This window comes from Embiotoca jacksoni, unplaced genomic scaffold, assembly GCF_022577435.1.
Source record: "Embiotoca jacksoni isolate LCO1_2020_lvr unplaced genomic scaffold, fEmbJac1.0.p SCAF_22, whole genome shotgun sequence".
Taxonomy (NCBI): Eukaryota; Metazoa; Chordata; class Actinopteri; family Embiotocidae; genus Embiotoca; species Embiotoca jacksoni.
In genome coordinates, this window is record NW_027185363.1 from 8,793,262 (window position 1) to 8,814,691 (window position 21,430).

General features: G+C 38.2%; 1 protein-coding gene across 6 annotated transcripts in view; it reads right to left on the reverse strand.

The window, feature by feature from the left end:
* Positions 1-1,147: 1,147 nt before the first annotated feature.
* Positions 1,148-21,430, reverse strand: part of LOC138203134 (RNA-binding Raly-like protein) — a 38,630-nt gene continuing 18,347 nt past the window's right edge. For 4 of the 6 annotated variants that reach the window (XM_069157767.1, XM_069157766.1, XM_069157770.1 and 1 more), the window contains exons 3-9: positions 8,063-8,138; positions 7,142-7,189; positions 6,224-6,414; positions 4,773-4,886; positions 4,331-4,488; positions 3,349-3,386; positions 1,148-2,734 (exon numbers count right to left, since the gene is read on the reverse strand). In XM_069157767.1, the coding sequence (XP_069013868.1) occupies positions 3,354-3,386; positions 4,331-4,488; positions 4,773-4,886; positions 6,224-6,414; positions 7,142-7,189; positions 8,063-8,138 (620 nt within the window). In that variant the 3' untranslated portion in view covers positions 1,148-2,734; positions 3,349-3,353. The remainder of the gene's footprint in view (positions 2,735-3,348; positions 3,387-4,330; positions 4,489-4,772; positions 4,887-6,223; positions 6,415-7,141; positions 7,190-8,062; positions 8,139-21,430) is intronic. The other 2 variants (XM_069157772.1, XM_069157771.1) reach the window with 2 other exon arrangements.

Here is a 21,430-nt window from a genome sequence, read left to right on the forward strand (position 1 = left end):
CCACTGTGGATCCACATCCACACAATTGTGTGTAATAGGGATCCATGAGAGTCAGTGAAATATATCAACTATGACCACGTAAAAAAATAAAACAACATAAAGCTGATAATAGTGTTATAAATTAATGCCTTTTTAATGCTTGATTTGCCTAAGATATATTTCATAAAACTTCCTACATTAGCGCTGTCTTTGTCTTACAGGACTGTGAAACAATGCTTGCTGTGAGCGGTGTATCCTTGTTCAACAATGGATAATCTCAGACTGACCCCTATTATACTCATAATTCCTCCAGCAGCTCTGCAGGCCAGTGATTGATTCAGTTCATCACACACTGAGCATTGTCCATATTAGAGGAGCTGCATGACAGATCATTGTACTCACTGGCTGCTAGCCAGCAATGATAGAACCAATTATACCTGCAACCCAGCCAATGGCCCTTCTTAACCTGTGAAAATGATGATCTGGTGCTAATGAAGTGAGTGAATTAGAAATGCCATCTGTTGCTGCCTCGCCAACACATCTCTCATAGGCTGTATAGCTTTCAAGGGCGTTGTATTAAAAAAAAAAAAAAAAAATAGCAGATAAATACTCTCATGGCCAATTAGGGAACAGAACTAATGTACAGGAATGCTATAATTAAACTTGAGTGGAAAATTTGTCCATTTAGCATCATTCTGTGCCTTGCTACTCCCATCAGTTTTGAAAATGGTATGAGGGTGAACGGAAAAGTTACATACTGTAGAAAAATAACTTCAGGCTGAGTCAGGCATAACTTTATGCAAGGTTAATAACAAGAGCCCTCAGTCATGCCACTGACTCTGTGATGCTTTGAGCAAAATGCTAACATGCTAATGATGCCATCAGGTGAGTTGGTCTGCATGCTTTTTGCTACACTCAACATAAAAGAACAGTTGTGGCTGATAGGAATGTTTTATGTGAAGTGTTGCAGATATTTGGTCACAAACATGAGCGATGGACAAATTTAAATTATAATTATCCGGTTGGATATGAATGTCTGCAGTGACGAAGGAAGTACTGCATTCAGATATTTTTCTTGAGTAATACCATACTGTAAGAATATACTTGTACTTGTAATATCCATTCTGATATTTTATTAGATTTATATTATTCATACATTATTGTCAGCAGTATTTTATTGTAAATGTTATTATTTATTGTCATTGTAAACTATTTCATGTTGTTTTAATTATGGATTAATCTACTAATTATAATGGATAAATTGTTTGCTTCAAACCTCTGAAAATAGTGAAAAAATGCCCATCATAGTGAGCAAGGGCCTTCATGCCGTTGGTTCAATAAAATTGTAACAGTTACGAGGAAAGAGCTTCACATTTTCACGTGAGAATCTGGAATCATGAAAAGACTGGACAACAGTAATTTTGTGTCAATCATGTCAAACAAATGATTTATCATTTCACTTTTAAATATATACAATATATCCACCTTAAATGTAGTGGTGTAAAAATTCTGTATAACACATATGTGCATAAAATGACACCATTCAAATGTGCACATTTTCTCACTGAAACTCTGCAACACATTTAAAGGCAATCCACCCGATGGTTTTGAAGACATTTCAGTAGAACTACAAATGTCATCTTCCTAGTGTAGAAAAAGTGAGTCACTAAAGTTAATGGGATTCAACTATAGTGTTTGAAAAGAAATTTCATGAGAATCCACCCAAAAGCTGTTAAAATATCCCACTGAGCAAAAGACTGAAACAGTGTGGATGTTTTTTTGTTTTTCTCACTTATTTGTGAAAATGAAAACCACAATCCTTTTTTTTGGTGGGGGCAGGTTTATGTCAAAAACTCTTGTCATCCATGGCTGTACAACAGATGCAAAGAATACAAATTATTGAGAGTAGTCACATTTTAACATGCTGATAGCAAACAATGAGTCATCTTTTACCATAAATAGAATGCAAAGAATTCAAAATGCCAAAATGCATCGTTGCATGTAGGACAAATTATAAACGTGATATGCATACAATACTGTGTGGAGACATTGGGAATTAATTACATAGTGTACATTTCATCAGAATGTACGAATAAAGCAAATCACATCGTTATCAAGTGTCAAAGAAATTGTGTTACTCTTACATTCATATTTAGCTCTCTGCCAGCGTGGTGGCTTGTCACATTTTTCAACGCACAGTAACAGAAACATACATTTGAGGTACAACAAAGGAGATCATTTCATTTTCATCTGATTGATCACGTAACTGTATTTTTATGCACAATACAGACCATAATATATTAAGCACACAATATACTGTATTGTCCGTATTTTTCAGAAAGTCAATCACTTTGGGGAGGGGGTGTGTATTGATTGCTCTTTGCAGTTGATCTTGCAGTCTGGAGAATATTCATAACCAGTGTTTTGATGAAGTACACATCAGGCGTGTCACATTCTAATGAGGCAAACAAGCAACAAACGAGTTTAAAAAACTCTTCTTCGGCTGTCAGTCACTTCTCTCATTGCTCTCCTTTGATGTCAAATACACCCCCTTGATCAAGGAGGTTTTGCTGGTATCTGTTCTCCGAACTTCTTGTACTGTAGGCTTCTTTTTTTTTTTCCCCCAACTTGAAAAAAAAGATAAAAAAAAACCCAACAACAACACAAGCTGCAGTGAAAATTCATTACTTTTGTCAGACCGTCTTTCACAGTGAATCTATGGAGAAGAAAATTTTGCTTCATCTGCAAGATTGTCCTGTTAAGGGTAGAAACACAGAGGGCTAACATTAAAATAAACTAACGCTCCTAATATTACCTGCAACCACTCGGATATCCACCTGAGGACAAACAATTCATTATGGCATCATCTTAACGATCTATCATGTTCAGGGCGCCTAGGAAAGATTTTTTATTCGCGGGCACTTGAGGACAGCACGGAGGAAATGTCAGCCAAGGGCCAAATTAAATCTCATTGCAATTTGTTCATACAAAGAAAATCAGGGGACATTTAAATGCCGTTTGATGATGGAAAGTGCGGATGAGACGGAGTCCTATCTGTGTAGCTGTTCAGACAGTCATCAGTGATAACTGCGGAGAAGCTGCTTTTCCTTTCGCTCCCAGGCGGGGAGAATGACAGGCCATTTAGAGGAACAGCGTGGAGGATTAAACTGGAAGGTTATGAGCAGTGTTTCTCACTCTCCTTAAAAGTGGGGGGAAAAAAACACCTGAGATGTGTTCTATGGCTTTCCTGCTGGCCATAAATTGTTATCGCTAAAAGGGCTATAGTGAATGTTTTCCACAATCTAGTCTTAAATGGAAATAACAGTTTTGTGAAAAATAGTACCATAAATGCAGAGATTAAATACTGACCTCACTCAGTTGTCAATGTCTGATATGTGATTCTCTATCTGCAACACAAGAACAAAATTGACAATATCAACATAGGAGGAACCATGAGGAAAAAAATTGGGCAGCAACGTAGATTTCCTATTTCTATTCTCAGTCTATATAAACTAAAGTGTTTATTGTGCCATATATACGACTCTTCCATAAAATAACAATAATAAAATATCAGAATCAAAGAATTTGTTATTTGGAGCTGCTTTTAAGACGTATAAACCAAAATATAAATGTCATATTTTTAAATACCTATATATATATATATATATAACTTGAGGAGAATTGGTGCTTCAGCTGTTTTCCATTCAAGAGCAATAAACAATTTTACCTGGCTACAAAGACAGACCAGCTTTACTTTAGACTTTAATCATTTCGTCTCATCATTCAAAATCATTCAAATCATATGTACAGAGGTCATGTTAAAGAAAGCTTTGTTCTGCACTGTTTTTACACAGATCTGCATCTGCATCTCTGGACACTTCCATGTCCTCATGTCCTTTGAGCCACATTTTATACAATGTGTGGATCATTTTCATTAAATCGAATGAGTGACTGGAGGTTTTCATTCATTCAAAGCTGTATGCCAGTGGTCTCTAGCGATAAAAGCCAAATATGCTTTTATAATGAGCAGTAATCAATAGTTTAGACCACCTACAAATGAGTCTAATAAACCCTCCGTCTGCCAGAGTGATTCTGTTTCTATCAACTGAATAGTGATAGACATATTTTGTTAGGTAAGGAAAAGCGTCAAAACATTTTTATTTTTTTTCCAAACCATAGTATCAGAAAATACTCTACAAGTGTATTAAGGGAAATGCATCCTGTATAATAGACACTCATAGACTCTTATACACAGTAACCCATCTGAACACATTATTTTGTCTTTACTTCTGAGGCAGGAGAACCCACTCCCTCCTTATTGAGATTGTAAATGGCAACTTGGCCTGCTCACCATGTCGCTGGTGCCTTCATCTTCAAAGTCGTCGTCGCCGCCGTCCGTCATCTCCCCCGCCTCCACCTCAGTCGTCCCCTCCGCTTCCTCTCCGGCATAGCGGTCTGCTGCATCACCATGGAGACACTCGCATACCTCCTCCTGTTTCCTCTGCATCTCTGGCAAACGACAGCGACAGAGATAGACTGGCAGTTAACATCAGACCATAATAGATTTATTGGGTTTTCATCTTTTTTGATAATACAAAAATCGGTCTTTCAGACATGCCTCTTGATGACCCTTTTAATATTTTCTTTATCACCTTGTTCTTTCCCCTCAAAGACCATGTGTGCCTTTTATTTCAATCCCTAGAAAGCACTCTCTGTTTCTTCCCCATATAGTGTATATATGGATGCTCTCCCAGCAGACAGGTCCCCCCCCCCCTCTCCTCCTCAAATCTTACCGGCATCAGAACGATGTTGCCTCTCAATCTTCTCCAGCCTTCCCAGCAGTGAGTCGATCTTGGTCTTGATCTGTGACAGTTCCTTTTTGATTGTTAGGAGCTGGTCTGTCTTTACTGCGAGCACACATAATAAGAGTTAATAAGAATTAATGTGAATTATTTTTTATTTTTTTTACAAGAGGCATAGGTCTAGTTACAACAGCAACTGCACGACTCAGACATTTCTCAACAGCCAAGTTCTTTGCCAGAAATATGTCTGAGGCCACAAAACTGGTGAAGAGGGATGTGGAGGAGGATAGAAGCCAAAAGTTTCAGACATTTAACTGAGTTGCATTGTGGGAAGAATACTGATAAGTGTCTGTGAGAGTTTGAGCAGTACAACAGCAAATGTTGAACAATTAAAAAAATATATTATTGTATTACACATTACAGCAATAATAATACTGTAACTGCATATCCACTGACTTAAACCTACATTAGCTGATTATAAGGCCACTTTGGGGCAACACAACTTTATGTTAACACAAAACTTATTAAATATATTTACACATTCAGATGACAAAGATAATATTAGTATTTATTTGGAGTAATTTTTCTGACCACCCAACAACTGTAGCCCCAATTTTCACTCTTTAACTCCATTTTTGGTTTCCACCAACTCCCAGTTGAAATATTGGAGATTTTATATATTAAAAACTACCTAGTGGCTAACTGTGTCTGTCCTTTGACGTTTTGAAAACAGATGCTGTGAAGTTATGGGCCATAAAAATCAAAACAATAAGCCAGAAGATGCTGAAAGACTACGAAGAGCTATGAAGTTGGGTGATAATAATATTTCTTACGCGTAGTTAGCTGGACTATTGGTAATAAAAAAATACTGATGAGAGCAGCAGGGTTACAGGGTTATCTATTGTAAACATCCCTCACAGTTTATGATTCAAGTTCTTCGGTGCAATAAAGGATTACCAACATTTCATGCCCACTTTTTTGTTTTACACCCAAAGTCCTTTGGACAGTCTTATTAAACAGCTGGGTTGTTTCCAACCCATCTACATCTGAAATAAATTAGTTGATAATGTATTTGGTCAATTGATAGAAGATCAATTAGCAATGATTACTGTAATTATAAGATAGCAATTGCTATTATAAAGTGATCAGAAAAAAATACCAAAAATCACTTGTTCCAGCTTAAACAATAAAAAGATTTGTTTCTTTTCTTTGACTTTGACGAAAGTTTACGGTTAGCTGGAGATCTGAAAATGTCCCATTGGGGTCAGGGAAACTTTTTTTTAAGTAATTCTGTTGTATTATGTGATATTTATAAACAATTAAACAGATTAACCTATTATCAGGGCTGTAACAACTAGTCAATTAATTGAAAAATATATATATTCTGTGAAATTTTGAGAATATGATCATGAAACATTTTAAAAGGGACAAAGGAAACGTACGTTTAGGACCAGTGATGGAAGAGCCAACATTCAGTGCTCGGGAGGAGGAGGAGGAAGAGGAAGAGGAAGAACAGGCCCTGACTGGAAAGGAGGATTTGGCTCTGCGTGTGGATGGGACTACTAGCCGGGACCGTTTGATGGGGATCACAGCTCGGGTTGGGGGCACAACACGGCCGTGGTACTCAAAGAGTCTGAAGACACATGAAAAATAAAGTTGTAGCAAGAGAAACCTTCCAAAAGTACGACAATGCAGAAAAACACATTTTCATAAAGGATGGAATTATAACTGCAGCGAACAGCAAAGTGTTTACTTTGAGTAGTCAGTTAAATGTTGTCATTCAAACGAGAAGAAGCGCTCACAAAGCACCTAATACACATGCTGCAAAAGATGTCTCGGCACATATTTAACAATGCCACAGCCATTCAATCAAGTCCTGTTCCCAGTTGCCTTCGATATATCAAATTACCAAAATAGCAATAATGACTTAAAGCTGAAGGATTCAATTCACAGGGATATTGCAAAGTAGGGGAAGTAAACAAACCAATGAAAATGTCACAACCAAGATACATTCCCTGCCTTGGCAGCGCAAATGACCAGCCGGGGGACTATCTGACATTTAGTACTCGCCTATGCGGATAAAAGCATCATTAGTAAGCCCAATGGAGAGGAATAAAAACCTCCCCAATATGACATTCATTATGTCTGTGATAATGTAGTTACTTTGCCTCAGATGGAAATGGAGCCATTCTGCTCAAAAATCATCTTTATCCGAGATCGGAAATGGGGAGAAAGGAGGGTGTACGCTAAAAGGCAAAATACCAGGAGAAAAGGGACTTATTGAAAAGAGACATGAAAAGTGAAAAAAGGAGAAAGACTGCTGTTATTTAACAATAAACCAGGTCATCTTTTTTACATACCTGCTGTAGAAATCATCTCTGTAGTAATCATAGTCAAACTCGTAGCCGCTGTGAACATAAAAAGAGTATTTTGATTTTTCTCTGTTAAATCAGGGTTTTTTTTCGCAAGTGGAGAAAGAGGAAACAAAAACTGAAAACATGGTACACAAACACTTAGTCAGAATAATGTATTCCGTGCTGTTTTAAAGAAACAGTTTGACATTTTGGTAAACGCCATTGTCCACTTATTTTGTTGAAAAGATGAAAAGATCCCTTAACTCAGCACATACACTGGAAACAGGGGGACATAGCTAACATTGCATTAAAATGCACAATAACCAAAAATGGTCATACTACTTTTGTTTAGTCTGTACAAAAACAGTAAAAACTAAATTTTTACCTTTTTATGATGGGTTAGGTGCCGGATTATTTCTTAACCTTTAACATATTCTCATCAAACTCTTTGACAGAAAGTGAGTATTTCCCAAAATATCAAACTATTGCTTTAAACATAAAGCACCCTGCAGCCAGTTAGCTTAGCCTAGTTTAGCACAAAGACTGGAAATGCGGGGAAACAGCCAGCCTGGCTCGGCTGACCTGTAACTGGTTGTAGATTCATATTTACACAACTCCTCACAAGACAGTACGTTTCCAAAAAGTATTCCTTTCAAAGGTCTATTAAATAGCTGTTTTGCATTTCTTCTTTTGCACTGTTTTTTTCTCTAAAACCTTAAGAAAGAGCAAATGTGAAACGGCGATAGACAAAAGAAGCAGCACTATCAGCACAGGTAGGGAATTGGTTGTTCCTCCATTAAGCACCCAGCCTGCCAGTGAGGATCATGAGCACAGATTTTACAGCCAGTCAGTGCAACAGAAAAAGTAGGTCAGCCGGAGAATATGAAACTGACACACTAAAATAAGACACACACGTCTCACACAGACCTGTAGAGGGATGAGAGAGGCCTCTTGGAGCCCATCTTAGGCCTGTAAGGTTTCGGCTCTCCTGCCATGTTGATATCTGCAAAAAAGAAAGTCAAAGTTATGATGTGATACATGTAGCAGCCTATAATCCTGAGAAAACAGTCTTAATGATATGAAGGGTGGTGATAGCTACAATTAAATTGTATTGTCTTTTGAAATATTACCTGTGAAATATCTATGAAAATATTATACTTTTATGTTTTTTGATGACAGATTATGAACTTCCATCATGCAGTCAAATTGGGTTAGCCTCAAACTTGGCTCACACATAATATTAAATTCAACCAATTAGTTTATTGTTTTGTGTGCAAAATATCAAAAAAAGTGAAAGAGCCCTTCAGTATTTTTACTTTTTTCACTCTGACAGTCCAAAACATATACAGTTCACATATATTCAGTTTACAGAGATGTAAAACAAAGAAAAGTAGAAATCATCACATCGGAGGAAAGGGGAATAATGAACTGATAAATGAACTAATCAAACTTTTAGTCTGAACTTTCAGTGAAAGCATTTGTTAGTTAGAGCTGTCCAAGCAACTGTAGCATTCTGTGATAAGACAATCCAAGTGAATTAAAGCAAAAAGTAATCGATTCATTTAATGATTTCATTTCAGTCCATTGTTGTGCTTAAAAAGACACTGAAAACTTCCCAAGAGAGTTTTAACGGCCTTGAGACAGCTGAGACACTGATTGTCGAAAAGAAAAAGGGCTCCAAGTCAATTGTAGGTTAGTGTTCACTCAGTCTAAGGAGTCAGGAAAAATCCAAGAAAGAAATCCCCTTTAAATGCATTAACAGAATACGGTGAGTCATCTGTACACACCACCTGACTGACAGCAACTTCCACCTGCCAAGAACCCTGGTGCGTTAAACCAGATTGGTATCACTGCGTTCAGTCTGTCAGTTTGTCATCGCTGCTTCTGCTCAAACTCAGCTCAATCAGCCTCGAGTGCTGCTCAAGGTCATACACAAAAAAAACCCAAACAAAAATCAAACCTCCCCTTCCTGTGCATACGCGCGCACGCACACGCACACGCACACACACACGCACACACACACACACACACACACACACACTGACAAAGCAGCAGAGAACTCTCTCTGATGGATGACTCACCCTTGAGTTGCACAGATAAAACATCAGCTTTGGGGCTCATGCAGTAGCAAATGTCATGACGGCAGCTGAAGTCAAGTTGTTTTGCCTGAAGCGTTGCAGTCTCAGTTTTGTTTTCTGTTTTTTTTTTCCGGGGGTAGAGATGATAATGAAGTCCCGAGCTGCAATCTTAATGCACCGAGCTTATGAATTAAAAAATGCATTATATCTCAGACAATTTTCCGTTTTCCCTCTGTCACACCTTTTCTCTCAGACTCGCATGTTCGTTCGTTCACACACACACACACACACACACACACACACACACACACACACACACACACACACACACACACACACTTCAGCAGCTGCACCCTCATCTGTATCCTCCAGCACATTGTCTGCAGATTAACCATGGTGCTGCGTGTGGAGCTCAGACTTTCTCATCCTCACACTTTCTCTCGATCACCTCCTTTTTCCTCCTCACTCTCCCTAATGGACTAATGGACTTGGGATGTGTCAGTAGCTCTCATGTGCACAGGGACAGCTGTATCATTATCATTAGGATACAAGAAGACGTGACAAATGGTTTGCTCTCCTCTGGTCCCCTGCTAGGGTCATTAAAGAGAGAGTGGAGCACAAAGAAGCACTCTAAAATGAACACAGCTACCGCACAACAACCCCAGGCCTCCACACACCCCTCCACACACACACACACACACACACACACACACACACACACACACACACACACACACACACACACACACAGAGCCTCTGATTAATTACAGTCATTATACTAATCATATACAAAAGTGGCATGAATAAGAGCGTGTGCTTGCAGACTGACTTGTTTGTGCATGTATCCATAAAAAGTTGAGGCTGGAGATAGAGGCGTTAAAGCCTGTGTTGCTAAGCAATAGCCACTTAGGACTTGATTGATACTATAAACTGTGTGCAGCCTCACATTAAGAGGGAATATAAAAAGTTACTTCATAATGAAGCCGTTATAAGCAGGTTGGCCATGGCAGAATAACACTGAGGCAAACTCGGGAGTACAAGCAAGTCAGACCGACATACTGTAAAAACTCTGGCCATCCTCTCCGCTCCTGAGAGATGAGTCTTGTTTGACACTAGTACAATGTTGAATGCACTGCAGTCAGACGGTGTTGCAAAGACTGCTCTGATGAAGACACCTGTCATACGTGGATTTCAGCTGCTCTGTCAGAAATGCAGTGATAAAAAGCAAAATGTGAATCCCATGTGGGAAGGTGACCCAGTAACATTGGCGAAGTCACTACAGAAGGAAATATATTAATTGGACATTGTTAGAGGAGCAGCATAACAACCTGCTAAGAAAAACACTGAAATATTGTCACATACAACAAAGTATGCTTCAGAGCTCCCTCTGAAGCAACACTGGCATTCGAGCAGTCATGCTTGTGTCCATCAAACAAATTTAAGCCCAGTATTTGCTCTCCTTCCAGCTTTGTTTTTGGTCACCACCAAGCGGCAACCCACCATGCCGTTTTGAAGCCTTGAGTCTGGCATCGTGGGCGTCGCCAGCTTGTTTTTTTTGGAGCCAGAAATGACCATATTTGGACAAGTGAGCAACCGATATTACTCGATCTGACTGAAGACTCCAGGAAACCACGCCCGCCCATCTATACCATAAAACCTGACTCCACCACAGGCCTGTCAATCAAACCAAACACCCCCCCCAAAACATATCGCTAAATATATAGGCTTAATATTTTATTTATTATGGAATTATTTTCAGATGGATTACTAAAACTCTGATCAGAAGGAGTTAATATTCCAAATGAACTGAACACACTGTCAGCTGTGTAAAAGATAAAAGCGCCAATTACAGGCTTTTCAAGACTTCATTTTAACTGAAGGTCTCCTACAGAAAGGATGTGGCCGAGTTCAGCTACGGTTTAATCCATTCACACTGGATCCTTCAAGAATACAGTCATCACCACCTCAGGGCCCTGTGACTCACTTTGGATTCATTCATATTAATGAAGCTGTGCTGAATTACCTGCGAGTGCATCGGTGTGTTACTGCATGTGTGTATGTCCATTTTGGTTATATATAGACCCCTCAGCTCAGCATACCCTTGCGCTCTTTGTCTCTGGAGGTGTGGATGCAGTCATTATAGCTGGACTGGGCACAGAGAATGGGAGTCGCAGCACACACTCACATAAATCTGAATAAGTCCACCTGGATGAGCCTTGTTTAACAAGGAAACAACAGCAAAATAGGTGTGTAGCTTCTATTTAGCCAAGTACAAGTTGAAATATAGTGTATTCGCAATTTTCCTCGAGTGAGTTTACTTTGATGTGTAACAATAAATTTCAAGAGACCTCACAAAGCAAGTGGACCTGTTAAAACTGTCCTCCTACATCTATGGCTCCTACAGACTGCACAATGGGAAAATGCTCTCTGTGCAATTACGAAACAATTTCGACAGGGGAGGTAAGTTCTTTGGTAACTCGGTTTAAGAAAAGAAATGAGAGAATACACTTCCTCCTTCAACTAAAGCATAAACATAATCTTTTGGCAGGCAAAGGATCACTCCTGGCGCAGAACAAACTCCATCTCTGTGGCTGCACACATCCTGAGAGCAGGTGAGATGTATTTGATTAAGAGATCATCCAGGCACCTGTATGAATACAAATGTGCGACTAAAAGACATCCTGCGTGACAGCGGTCGCAGATTCAATCTACACCGTGTTCTCGCACCCCGTAAATCTGACAGAGAAGACTTGAATAATCTCCGATCGCAGCTCAGGGGCACAGCCGAATTCTTCATTATATTACACCTGAGAGTGTGTTTCCTTAAACAGGGCAGGGTGACTGGCAGGTTGAAAAAAAAGGAGACACTGTGGATGTGTTTCTGGGCATATTTGCATTTAAGTGTATGTGCATGTGGGCACAATACCCTCTGGTTCAATTTATATAATTGGAGTTCTGATTAGTCACAATGCAAATGCAGACCGACTTATATATGTAACAAGGTCACACTGCAATTATACCTCATTACAATGCATGCATATCTATATATGGAATGTAATTATACTGCGACAATATAGCGTTATACTGATATGGTGATATGAGACTAGATATCATCTCAGATTTTGGATATCGTAATATAATTTTATGATACATTTTTCCTGGTTTAAAATGCGGTATTACAATAAAGTGATGATAATTCTATGAATTTATCCAACTCTATATGTTCTATTATTTACCTTTAGAACCATATATATTCACATGACTGATGATCAATTTTCAGAAATGTCATTGAATAAATATTTTGTGAAAACACCAATAGTCATCTATCTATGGAGGTATTTGGTAAAAAGGTTTCATCTGTGGCATAAAGCTGTCAAGTTCTTCAGGAATCTTAAGTAAGATTAATTCACCATGAATTTTAGGTAAATTAAGGCTTTATACAAACTGCGAAACAGCTAACCAAGTAGCATCTCAGAGGACTCGGCTCGATTAACGCCAACAGAAAGCATTACACCTAGCATAAAATTCAACATCAGCAAAAAAATCTGAATGCAGTGCAGACCTGTAATGTTGTGGCTTCTTAATCTGCCGGGTTCAGTGTTTTTGCCAACTCATCAGTCAGGCGCCTTGAAAAAGCTGATGATGTCTCAAATACTCTAATCAGATAATGATGCCTACTTCGCTCATCGTTGCTTGCTCCAAAAATGTTTTATGTTTGTGCCATATTTGAGGATATTGTCGCATAGCATTCCTGAGATATCACATTCCCAATAACAGATGTGTGTGTGAGGTCATCAGGTACATAGTTCATCCTTGAGTCCAAGAAAACGTTTGAGCCAAATTTGAAGAAATTTCCGAGAGGCATTCTTGAGATATTACATTCTCGAGAATGTGATGGACAGATGGGATGGACGTGGGGTAACCGTGACCTTGACCTCTGACCTTTGATCACTAAAATCTATTCAGTTCATCCTTCAGTCCAAATGAACGTTTGTGCCAAATGTAAAGAAATTCCCTCATGGCAATCTTGAGATATTGCGTCCTCAAGAATGGGATGGACAACCCAAAAAAAAGAACGTCTCTAGCTACGACTTTCGCTGGAGAGTAGAAATTAAAAAGGTAAAACATGATATTTTTTGCCCGTCCTTGTCCTACATGATTGTAAAATGGATATCTCTGGGTTTGGACTTTTAACCAAATCAGGCAAGAAAATTGTGATGTTTGTTAAAATATTTTCTGTCACTCCATAGACCAAATGACTGAATGATTAATCAAGGCGCTGATTGGCAGATCATTTGATAGTTTAGCCTTAACAGGGAGATCTCAGTACAGGCTTACACTGAAATGTAAATATCTTTAATTAGAATCAATAAAATGCAATAGTTCATTCGAATAAGTAAGAATATAGTTTGATAAATCTTGAATTCAGAATGTGATTAGCGTGAAGTTAAAGTATTGACTAGTCCTAAATAAACTACAGACATATTTTATGTGAACCTTGTTCGTCTTAAATAATGCAAGTCCAAACTGTTTGCATACACACAAGGGAACAGGCTATCATCCTACAAGCTTGCAGACATCGCTGACGTCTATTGAAATTACTGTCAAATCTTGGTGAGCCGCATGACTTCATCTTAAGTGTATAATGTCCTCACTGATTCAAATCAGGGCGAGGACCTCTGGGCTTTAACAGTTTTTGTTGTGGGGACGTGTGGATTAATTGCTCAGCAGCCTGTCCTTCCTTAATGAATTCCTTGTACTTTACTCTTTTGCCCCCTTAAGGGAAATGGTTACTTGGCAACACATAAATCTGGCAGCCAGTTTTTGAGCTCCTGAGTGTCTAATAGAATAATTTTCATAAGACCTGCTGAGCTATGATCCATTAAGAAGAATGTGATGTTCAACTGCTAAATTTCCAGGTTGACTGGACTCAATATGTCACATTGACAATACATCGATTGAGCGAATGTCTTTATATCCAAAGACACAAACTAGCAGTGCAGAAGGAAAAATTTCATTGCGGATGTGGTACCTCCAAACATTGGTATGTGTTGATTTTTGCATTAAATCATAATGAGCATATTGCTGGAGCCTGAGGTAACGATAATTTTGTCTTTCATCTCTCCTGAGCAGTTAATGCACTTTCCTGCTTTTCCTTCTTGGCATCTTTTTTTATGATGTAACTATGTGGCTCTTAAGTGCAACGCTTTGAAACATTTTAACCCCTGGAGCCGGTCCATCACCTCCACCAAACCACACGCTCATTAATCTGCACAAGCAGCTTGGAAACAAACTGGCAGCTGCCACTTGCTTGAAACTACTTGTACATCTGCCACGAAACTTGGCTACCTCATTGAAGAGCTGACTGTAGACACATACAGCTCTGTACTGTACGTGGTGGGGAGTTACAACTGAAAGACACCAGAGACTCTACATCACACATTTTTCCTGTATTATGCATCACTGAACACAGACTTAGACAAAGAGCAGTAATGATACGATGATTTATTGTTTAGTTGATTGAAAGAAAACTGGCATGCAGCTACTCTGATAAAAGATCAATTATGTAAATCTGTGGTTCCCAACCTGCGGCCAGTGGCCCCCACAAAAGGTCAGTTACATCTGACGACATTAGTTTGGAACATAGGTAGGACTGGAAAGCAGATAAAACATGTTTCTGCTATAAAACTTCTCAAACATGCATCAGAAATTTGCTTTTATCTTAATGTTACTGATAAATTTCAGCGTTTCAGGCCTTTTAAAGATTATTCAAATATACTTATCAAATATAAGTAAAGAAAATTCCACCTTCGTTTTTTCTGCTCACAGCTCAAAAACACAAAAAGTGACAGGGTATCTCTTGTAGACAATACACTTTGTTTTAGGGATCACAATCTATTTATTTTTTTTAAACCATGTGGTAGTAAACTGTATATCTTTGAATTTTGAACAGCTGGAGGGAAAACACAAACACTTAAGACGTGTTGCCTGTCTTTAGAAAATGACTGTTTTCACGGCTTTCAGACATTTTACAGAACTAATCGTAAATCGACTAATCGTCATTAATTAATTGTCTCTTTTTTTTTAATGTAAAACATTTTCATATATCTAATCTGGAAAATAACAAGTATAAACAACAGAATTAATGATAGCTGCACGCAATTCAGCTGCTTTAGTTTCAGGGTCCTAGTATTGTTCATGCTGCCGGACTGTCACACTGTCGTGGCTTTCTGGGACACTTGAATAGAGCAGAGCCACAACTTATCAGTAAACCGTGTGCCTGTATTTTCCTTGTATATGACAAATCAACATGCCTACTGTGAGAAATAAATATTGATGAAGAAAATTAACTGTTAGTTGTAAGGCAAATTTTATCAATTCAAATAGATATAATTAAAAGAATTTGAAATGTTAAAAGTAAGCATTTCATAATTAACTGATGATAATAAATCAGCACATATAGACTAGATGTTGCGATACAGTATGATAATAAATAATATTATAAATTATTCATTTACCCACATATTTATTACCCATGCAAAAATATGTCCATCTGCACTCAGCTTGTTATGCACAGAGGTGCACACACAGCTGGAGCTACCATGAGTAACCAACCACTGTAGAGCCCCTGTAAAGACACTTGTTAATGCCACCTGTGAAGTACTTACTGAACACAGGTCACCCACAAAACAACAAACTATTCAATACTGCATGCACCACAATGAAATAAAGGGAATGGCCTGTTGGCAGCACTCTCCTTCCGGTGATCAAGTCACTAAGAGACATTAGTCTTTCACACAAGTCCTCTGATAGAGACAAGGAAAGGGTGCGAGTTGTCTGATTGGTCAATTATAATGAGGGTATTATTTGTATCACTGTCTTTTTGTCGTGAATGATTAAAGCCACAGTGCAATAGCTAATAATCCATATTTAGATCAAATGAGCATGACCAGAAACAATACTCATTTAGGTTATATGATAAAATGATTAGACACACTGAGCAAACAAAGAGAAGCAGAGTGCAGTGGGCACAAACTTCTATCCAGTAATGACCATAAACACTGCAAAGTATCAAATTTGTAAGGAAACTGTCACTCTAAGGTCGATTAAAAAAGAAAAGAAAAATATGTTAGTAGCACAATGCTACTGACCACTAGTTAATCAACTTTTAATTAATTACTCTACCTTCAAAAAATTTAAAAAAAAAAAAAAAAAAAAAAAAAAAAAAAACATAAACCACCTCCTGCATACAGTCGGAAAACAAATGTCAAAACTGCCAATATTGACGGGAATGGACGTCTCATACTTACATCTGTGGTTGCGACGCCTGCCTTTGTACATTGTCATGACGAGCCTGAATAATGCTGATGATGCTGTACAGCGGCCGGGCCGACTTTGCTTCCTCTGTCTCCTAAAACTAGACGAACTGCCGGAGCACCTTCAGCTCCAGACTCTCAGCCGAGCAGCTGCGGACCGTACCATTTATGAAGCGAGTCCAGGGGGAGCTCTCGACTCAGATACCTCACTTCGCTAATACAGTAGGAGGACAAGATGAACGAAATATCTTCCCTTTTGTCTCTGTGTCGTACAGTTCAGTTGTTACGAAATGATAAGATATATTAATTGTTATTTTTATGCGGATAGCAGATTTTTTTTTTAATTTTTTTTTTTACTTCTCTCCTCTTAGAAACAAAATGTATTCTACCAAAGTGAAGCTACAAAATACAAATTTTAAGTGAAGCACATAAAGCAAAAATTTAAGTTTGACAGTATTTCGTATATTTTGTTAATTATCTACAAAGCTGTAACCAAATGCTGATGATTTTTCCTATTTAATTTGTTCTGTCACTTATTTCTGTAGATTCTCTGACGAATTCCATCTTTCAGATATCCAATAAAAATAGTCAAATCTCACATTTGCAAAACTGGCATATTTGCTTAGAAACTCACTAAAACTATTCACTAATTATTTTTTGTCAACTGACAGATCTATTAATTGAGTAATCATTTTAGTTCTAATCATGTTTTACTTTTTTTTTTTTTTTTTAAATGTAAGCCCTGGTTGATTGTATGTGCATGTACACTTTTCTGAGAAATTATATTACTGTAAATCACATAAAACATTACAAAGAAATCTAAGCTTGGTTGAGGCAGAATACCAAATCCTTGGTCATTTTCTGAGCAGCATAACAAGTTATAGCAACACAAATACCCCTCTCAATATGAATAAGTTAGCAAACGTTGTTTATATCCAACTAGCACAGAGCAACATTGTCTCATGTTTTGGTCCCCTCCATATCCTCAGCAAAATATCTGGCTGCACCACGTTCATCAGGTAACTTTCTCTGTCTGTTGTTTGGAGCTGGGTTGTCAGCGTTAAAGTGGGTTTATCAAAACGTTTGTGCTGAGAACGACTGCCTTTTGTTCCTGGAAATGGGCTGAGGGCAACAAGACTCAAAACATAAAGCTGCGGGCTGTGAAACCAAAACAAAGAGTTAAGAGATGCTAAAACTCAGAGGGAAAAGGCAGTCAGGTGTATTATAGTTAAGAGTGACTCCTTCCAGTTCATAAATGACACACTGATAATACACAAATATTGATTAGTGCAGCTTTAGACAACAAATATGTGAACAATGAATGACTTTTGAATGGATGCACTTGTCACATACACAATATGCATCCATTTGTTTATTCAGAAGTTGAACCAAGGAATAGTGTGTACATATTATTGCATTAATTACATTTTTTTTCTTTTATTTCATGAGCAATTCACTTCTGTTCTTTCTATGGAAAGATGCTTCACTCTGTTCAATGATGCTTTATCGGCATAGTGTTTGGACAAAAACACACATACATAAACAGAAAAGAGTGAATAAATTAATACATAAAAAAAGCAGGGATTTCTGATGCATGAAATTTCTGCATATTCAGCATGTACTTGCTGATAACATAATTTTAATTGTTAGAGAATCAAGGTAAGAAATGTCCAACATTAAAGCATATCTTGCTTTATGAACACAAACACACACAGTTCAGGCACAATTCAACACACCTTTGCAGCAAATGAACAAAAAAAACAAAAAAATGAAGAGGCTCATCAATGAATGACTCATTTGATAGTCAATGTATGTCTTAGAAACTACATCCTGCTTTTTCTGCACTTTAAAGCGGCAGATAATTTGCGTTTTTGATCTTCCTACTCAAACAGCGCGCTGTCATTCACTAGAAAGGCAATTCAGCTTCCTGTTGCCACTGTTTTCAATTCATCTGTCAGGCTTTCTTGAATTTAATTTTAAGTGGATGGGCTGTGGGCTTAAGAGACAGATTAAAAAAAGCAGATCACCCAGGTGTGAGACAGCCTACTGATTCCCCAGCTGTTGCATCATTTGGGCTTGGTTGAAGACGAAGCCCTGTAATTGTAATATCTAATTACACTGACAAGGCGTAAGCTGCTGTCTCGCACACAGCCTGACATCTTAATAGTCCCCCAGCGTCTTTGATTTAGAAAGACAAAAAGCTAAAACCTCATGAAAGACAAAGGCTGAGTGAGATGGAGTCATAGTCACTAGAGTCAAACGTCAAAAACATCAAAAATACATCTATAATTGTTTAATATAAGGAGTGAAAATCTACAACAGGAGAATAAAAGCAGTATCTATATACTTGTGCATTTGGGATTTATTCAAGGACATTACTTAAGGCTAATTTTGACCACCAACATGAGTGGCAGCAGAAGCATATCGTCATAGTTTGTTTAAAATCACTATTTTATCATGATTCATAAATGTAAAACTGAGATTTGGGAATTCTGTGCAGGATGAATGTTGGCTTCCCCTGTTTGAGCACTGAGGGTACAAATGAATGATACATGCTCAGGGACAGTTGCAGTCTGTTGCCGTTTTGGTGTCAGAGCTATTCTCTCAGCACCATCTAGTGTTCATGCAGATGGGAAACTCACAAATGCAAAAGAAAAAAACTGCCTTGTAGAGAAAATTCCTGTGGATATTGAAGGGTGAATAAGGTAACATTTAGACAAAAATATAAGGGTTAACAAAAGAGGTTGTTTAGTCACTCCTCTTTATTTTTTTAATCCTGTACATTTTTGAAAAGGTCCTTAAAGAATAACAACAACAAAAACTCATGCGAAAGCAATATCCAATAAATATTTTCGTTTGTGGTTTTGATTTTTAGATTTCTTTTTTGATAGACAAACTTGCAAACAAATGGTCAGCTGTTATTTTAAATGCAAATACCTTCCTTGACAACAACCATCTCAAGCACAGAAATAAAAGTGTCAATTTTTTTTTTCAAACTGTACCACTAATTTCCAAAGAAGTTATTAGAGATCACATCAGGTTTACCTACCTCATATCAGAAATAAAGACCTACATTTACCCTTGGATTTAATATGAGGTTCTGTAGTATGGTTTTTGACCACAGAGAGGCACTCAAACACCACCAGTCAGCACTCGGGCATGAAAGCTCTTACACACTATAAACCAAAGCAGATATGATCACAGCAGCACTCATTATAAAAAATGAGAGACGAAATATCAATACATCCATGTCCTGATTTTATCTGCAGAAGCAGAAACGAAAGGGAGGAATGCTGAGCTGGTAAAATAGGAATGAAACCCTCCCCCGCACTGTTCATCCCCAGCAGACATCTTCATCAGGGTCTAAGCAGCTGCTGCCTGAGTCCAACCACCAGTGTGATTGAATGTCACTTTTATTTGCATGAACTACTTAAAGGTATTGTGTCGGCAATCCAGTCATGTCCGAAGAAATTAAACTGAGTAAAGCAATCACTGGAGCTTTGGTATCTGGTGGCTATTAAATCTACTCAACCATGGGCCGTCGTGGCACCTCGGTGGGCCGAGCTGCTCGCTGCGTTTTCATGACATTACAGGTTTGACTCTGACCTTGTGACCTTCCTGCCACATATCACACCGTCATACAACTGCCTCTCCTGTCGCTCTTCACAGACTGTAATTTCATAAAGGAGGAAAGTGTTGAAGAAAATATCAAGAATTCACATCTCGCACTGGCTGCGCGCACCTCAGCAGCCTAATCAAATATAAGGTTCATGTTTAAAAGATAAGGCGCAAAGGGTTAAGTTTCACAAGGCCGGCAAAATAAAGGCAGAAGATATCATTTCCAGAGCAGAGGGAGACATTACTTGAGGCACCTTCAGCATACATCTGACACTTATGGTGTATTGTTAATATACTGGATTTATTGTGTGAGCATGTGTCCACGATGCTCGTTGTTTACAAGGACACTATGAAGAGCAGCCAGTGAAGCTGCAGTATTGCCACACAATATGCAAAGTTCTATTTTACTTTTGTTGCTCTGTGAAGACACGACTTCACCTGAGATGTACTCAGCTCGACGCTCTAACTGTAACTTCACTTTTCTGTGGGGGAACAACCGCGTAGCTGTTGTGTTTCTCAGAGAATATAACTGAGTTGTTTGCCAGCATGCATAACAATGAGAGGAGCTTCTATAAGTGGATGCAGAAAGGACATGTGAATTTGTGCTGACAGCAGAGTGAATATATCTGTGGTGTGGCAACATAAAACACAGGGGAGTTAGGATTGTGAATTATTTTTCTTGCCTCTTAAGTCCTATGAGTGAACGGCCTGAACAGTAAACCGCTTTTATCACCCAAACTCTGGCCATTATTTATGACCGAAACATTTATTTACATGAGTTTGAAGACCTTGAATGCATCGTTCAGAAGAGTTAGATGAGGAGATTGATACCACTCTCATCATTGTACAGTAAATACAGAGCTAGAGCCAGAAGCTAGTTAGTAGAAACTAAATGTGAAAATCGACCTCACAGCACCTCTAAAGCTCACTAATTAACACACTGTATGTTGTTTGGCCATTTTAAAAACACAGAGATGTAAAAACAGCCACCTGTGGTTAGATATACTCTTTGGCCAAGCTCGCTAGCTTAAACTGAGATAATTGCCTCCTGGCTCCGGCTCCATAAACACAAAGTTTATTTCCCAAAACAATGGATACTTAAAGACAGGCTTCATTTTCATAGTTTTTAGACATTGTTTATAATTTATGGTAACAGTCCTCTGAATACAATGACATATTGCTTCAACTAAGTCTGATGATCATGGTTGTAAACAGAAGAAGCACCCCTTAAAAGCCTGAGACAACCAGACCCTGTGGATATTATGTGGATTTACGCTTTTACT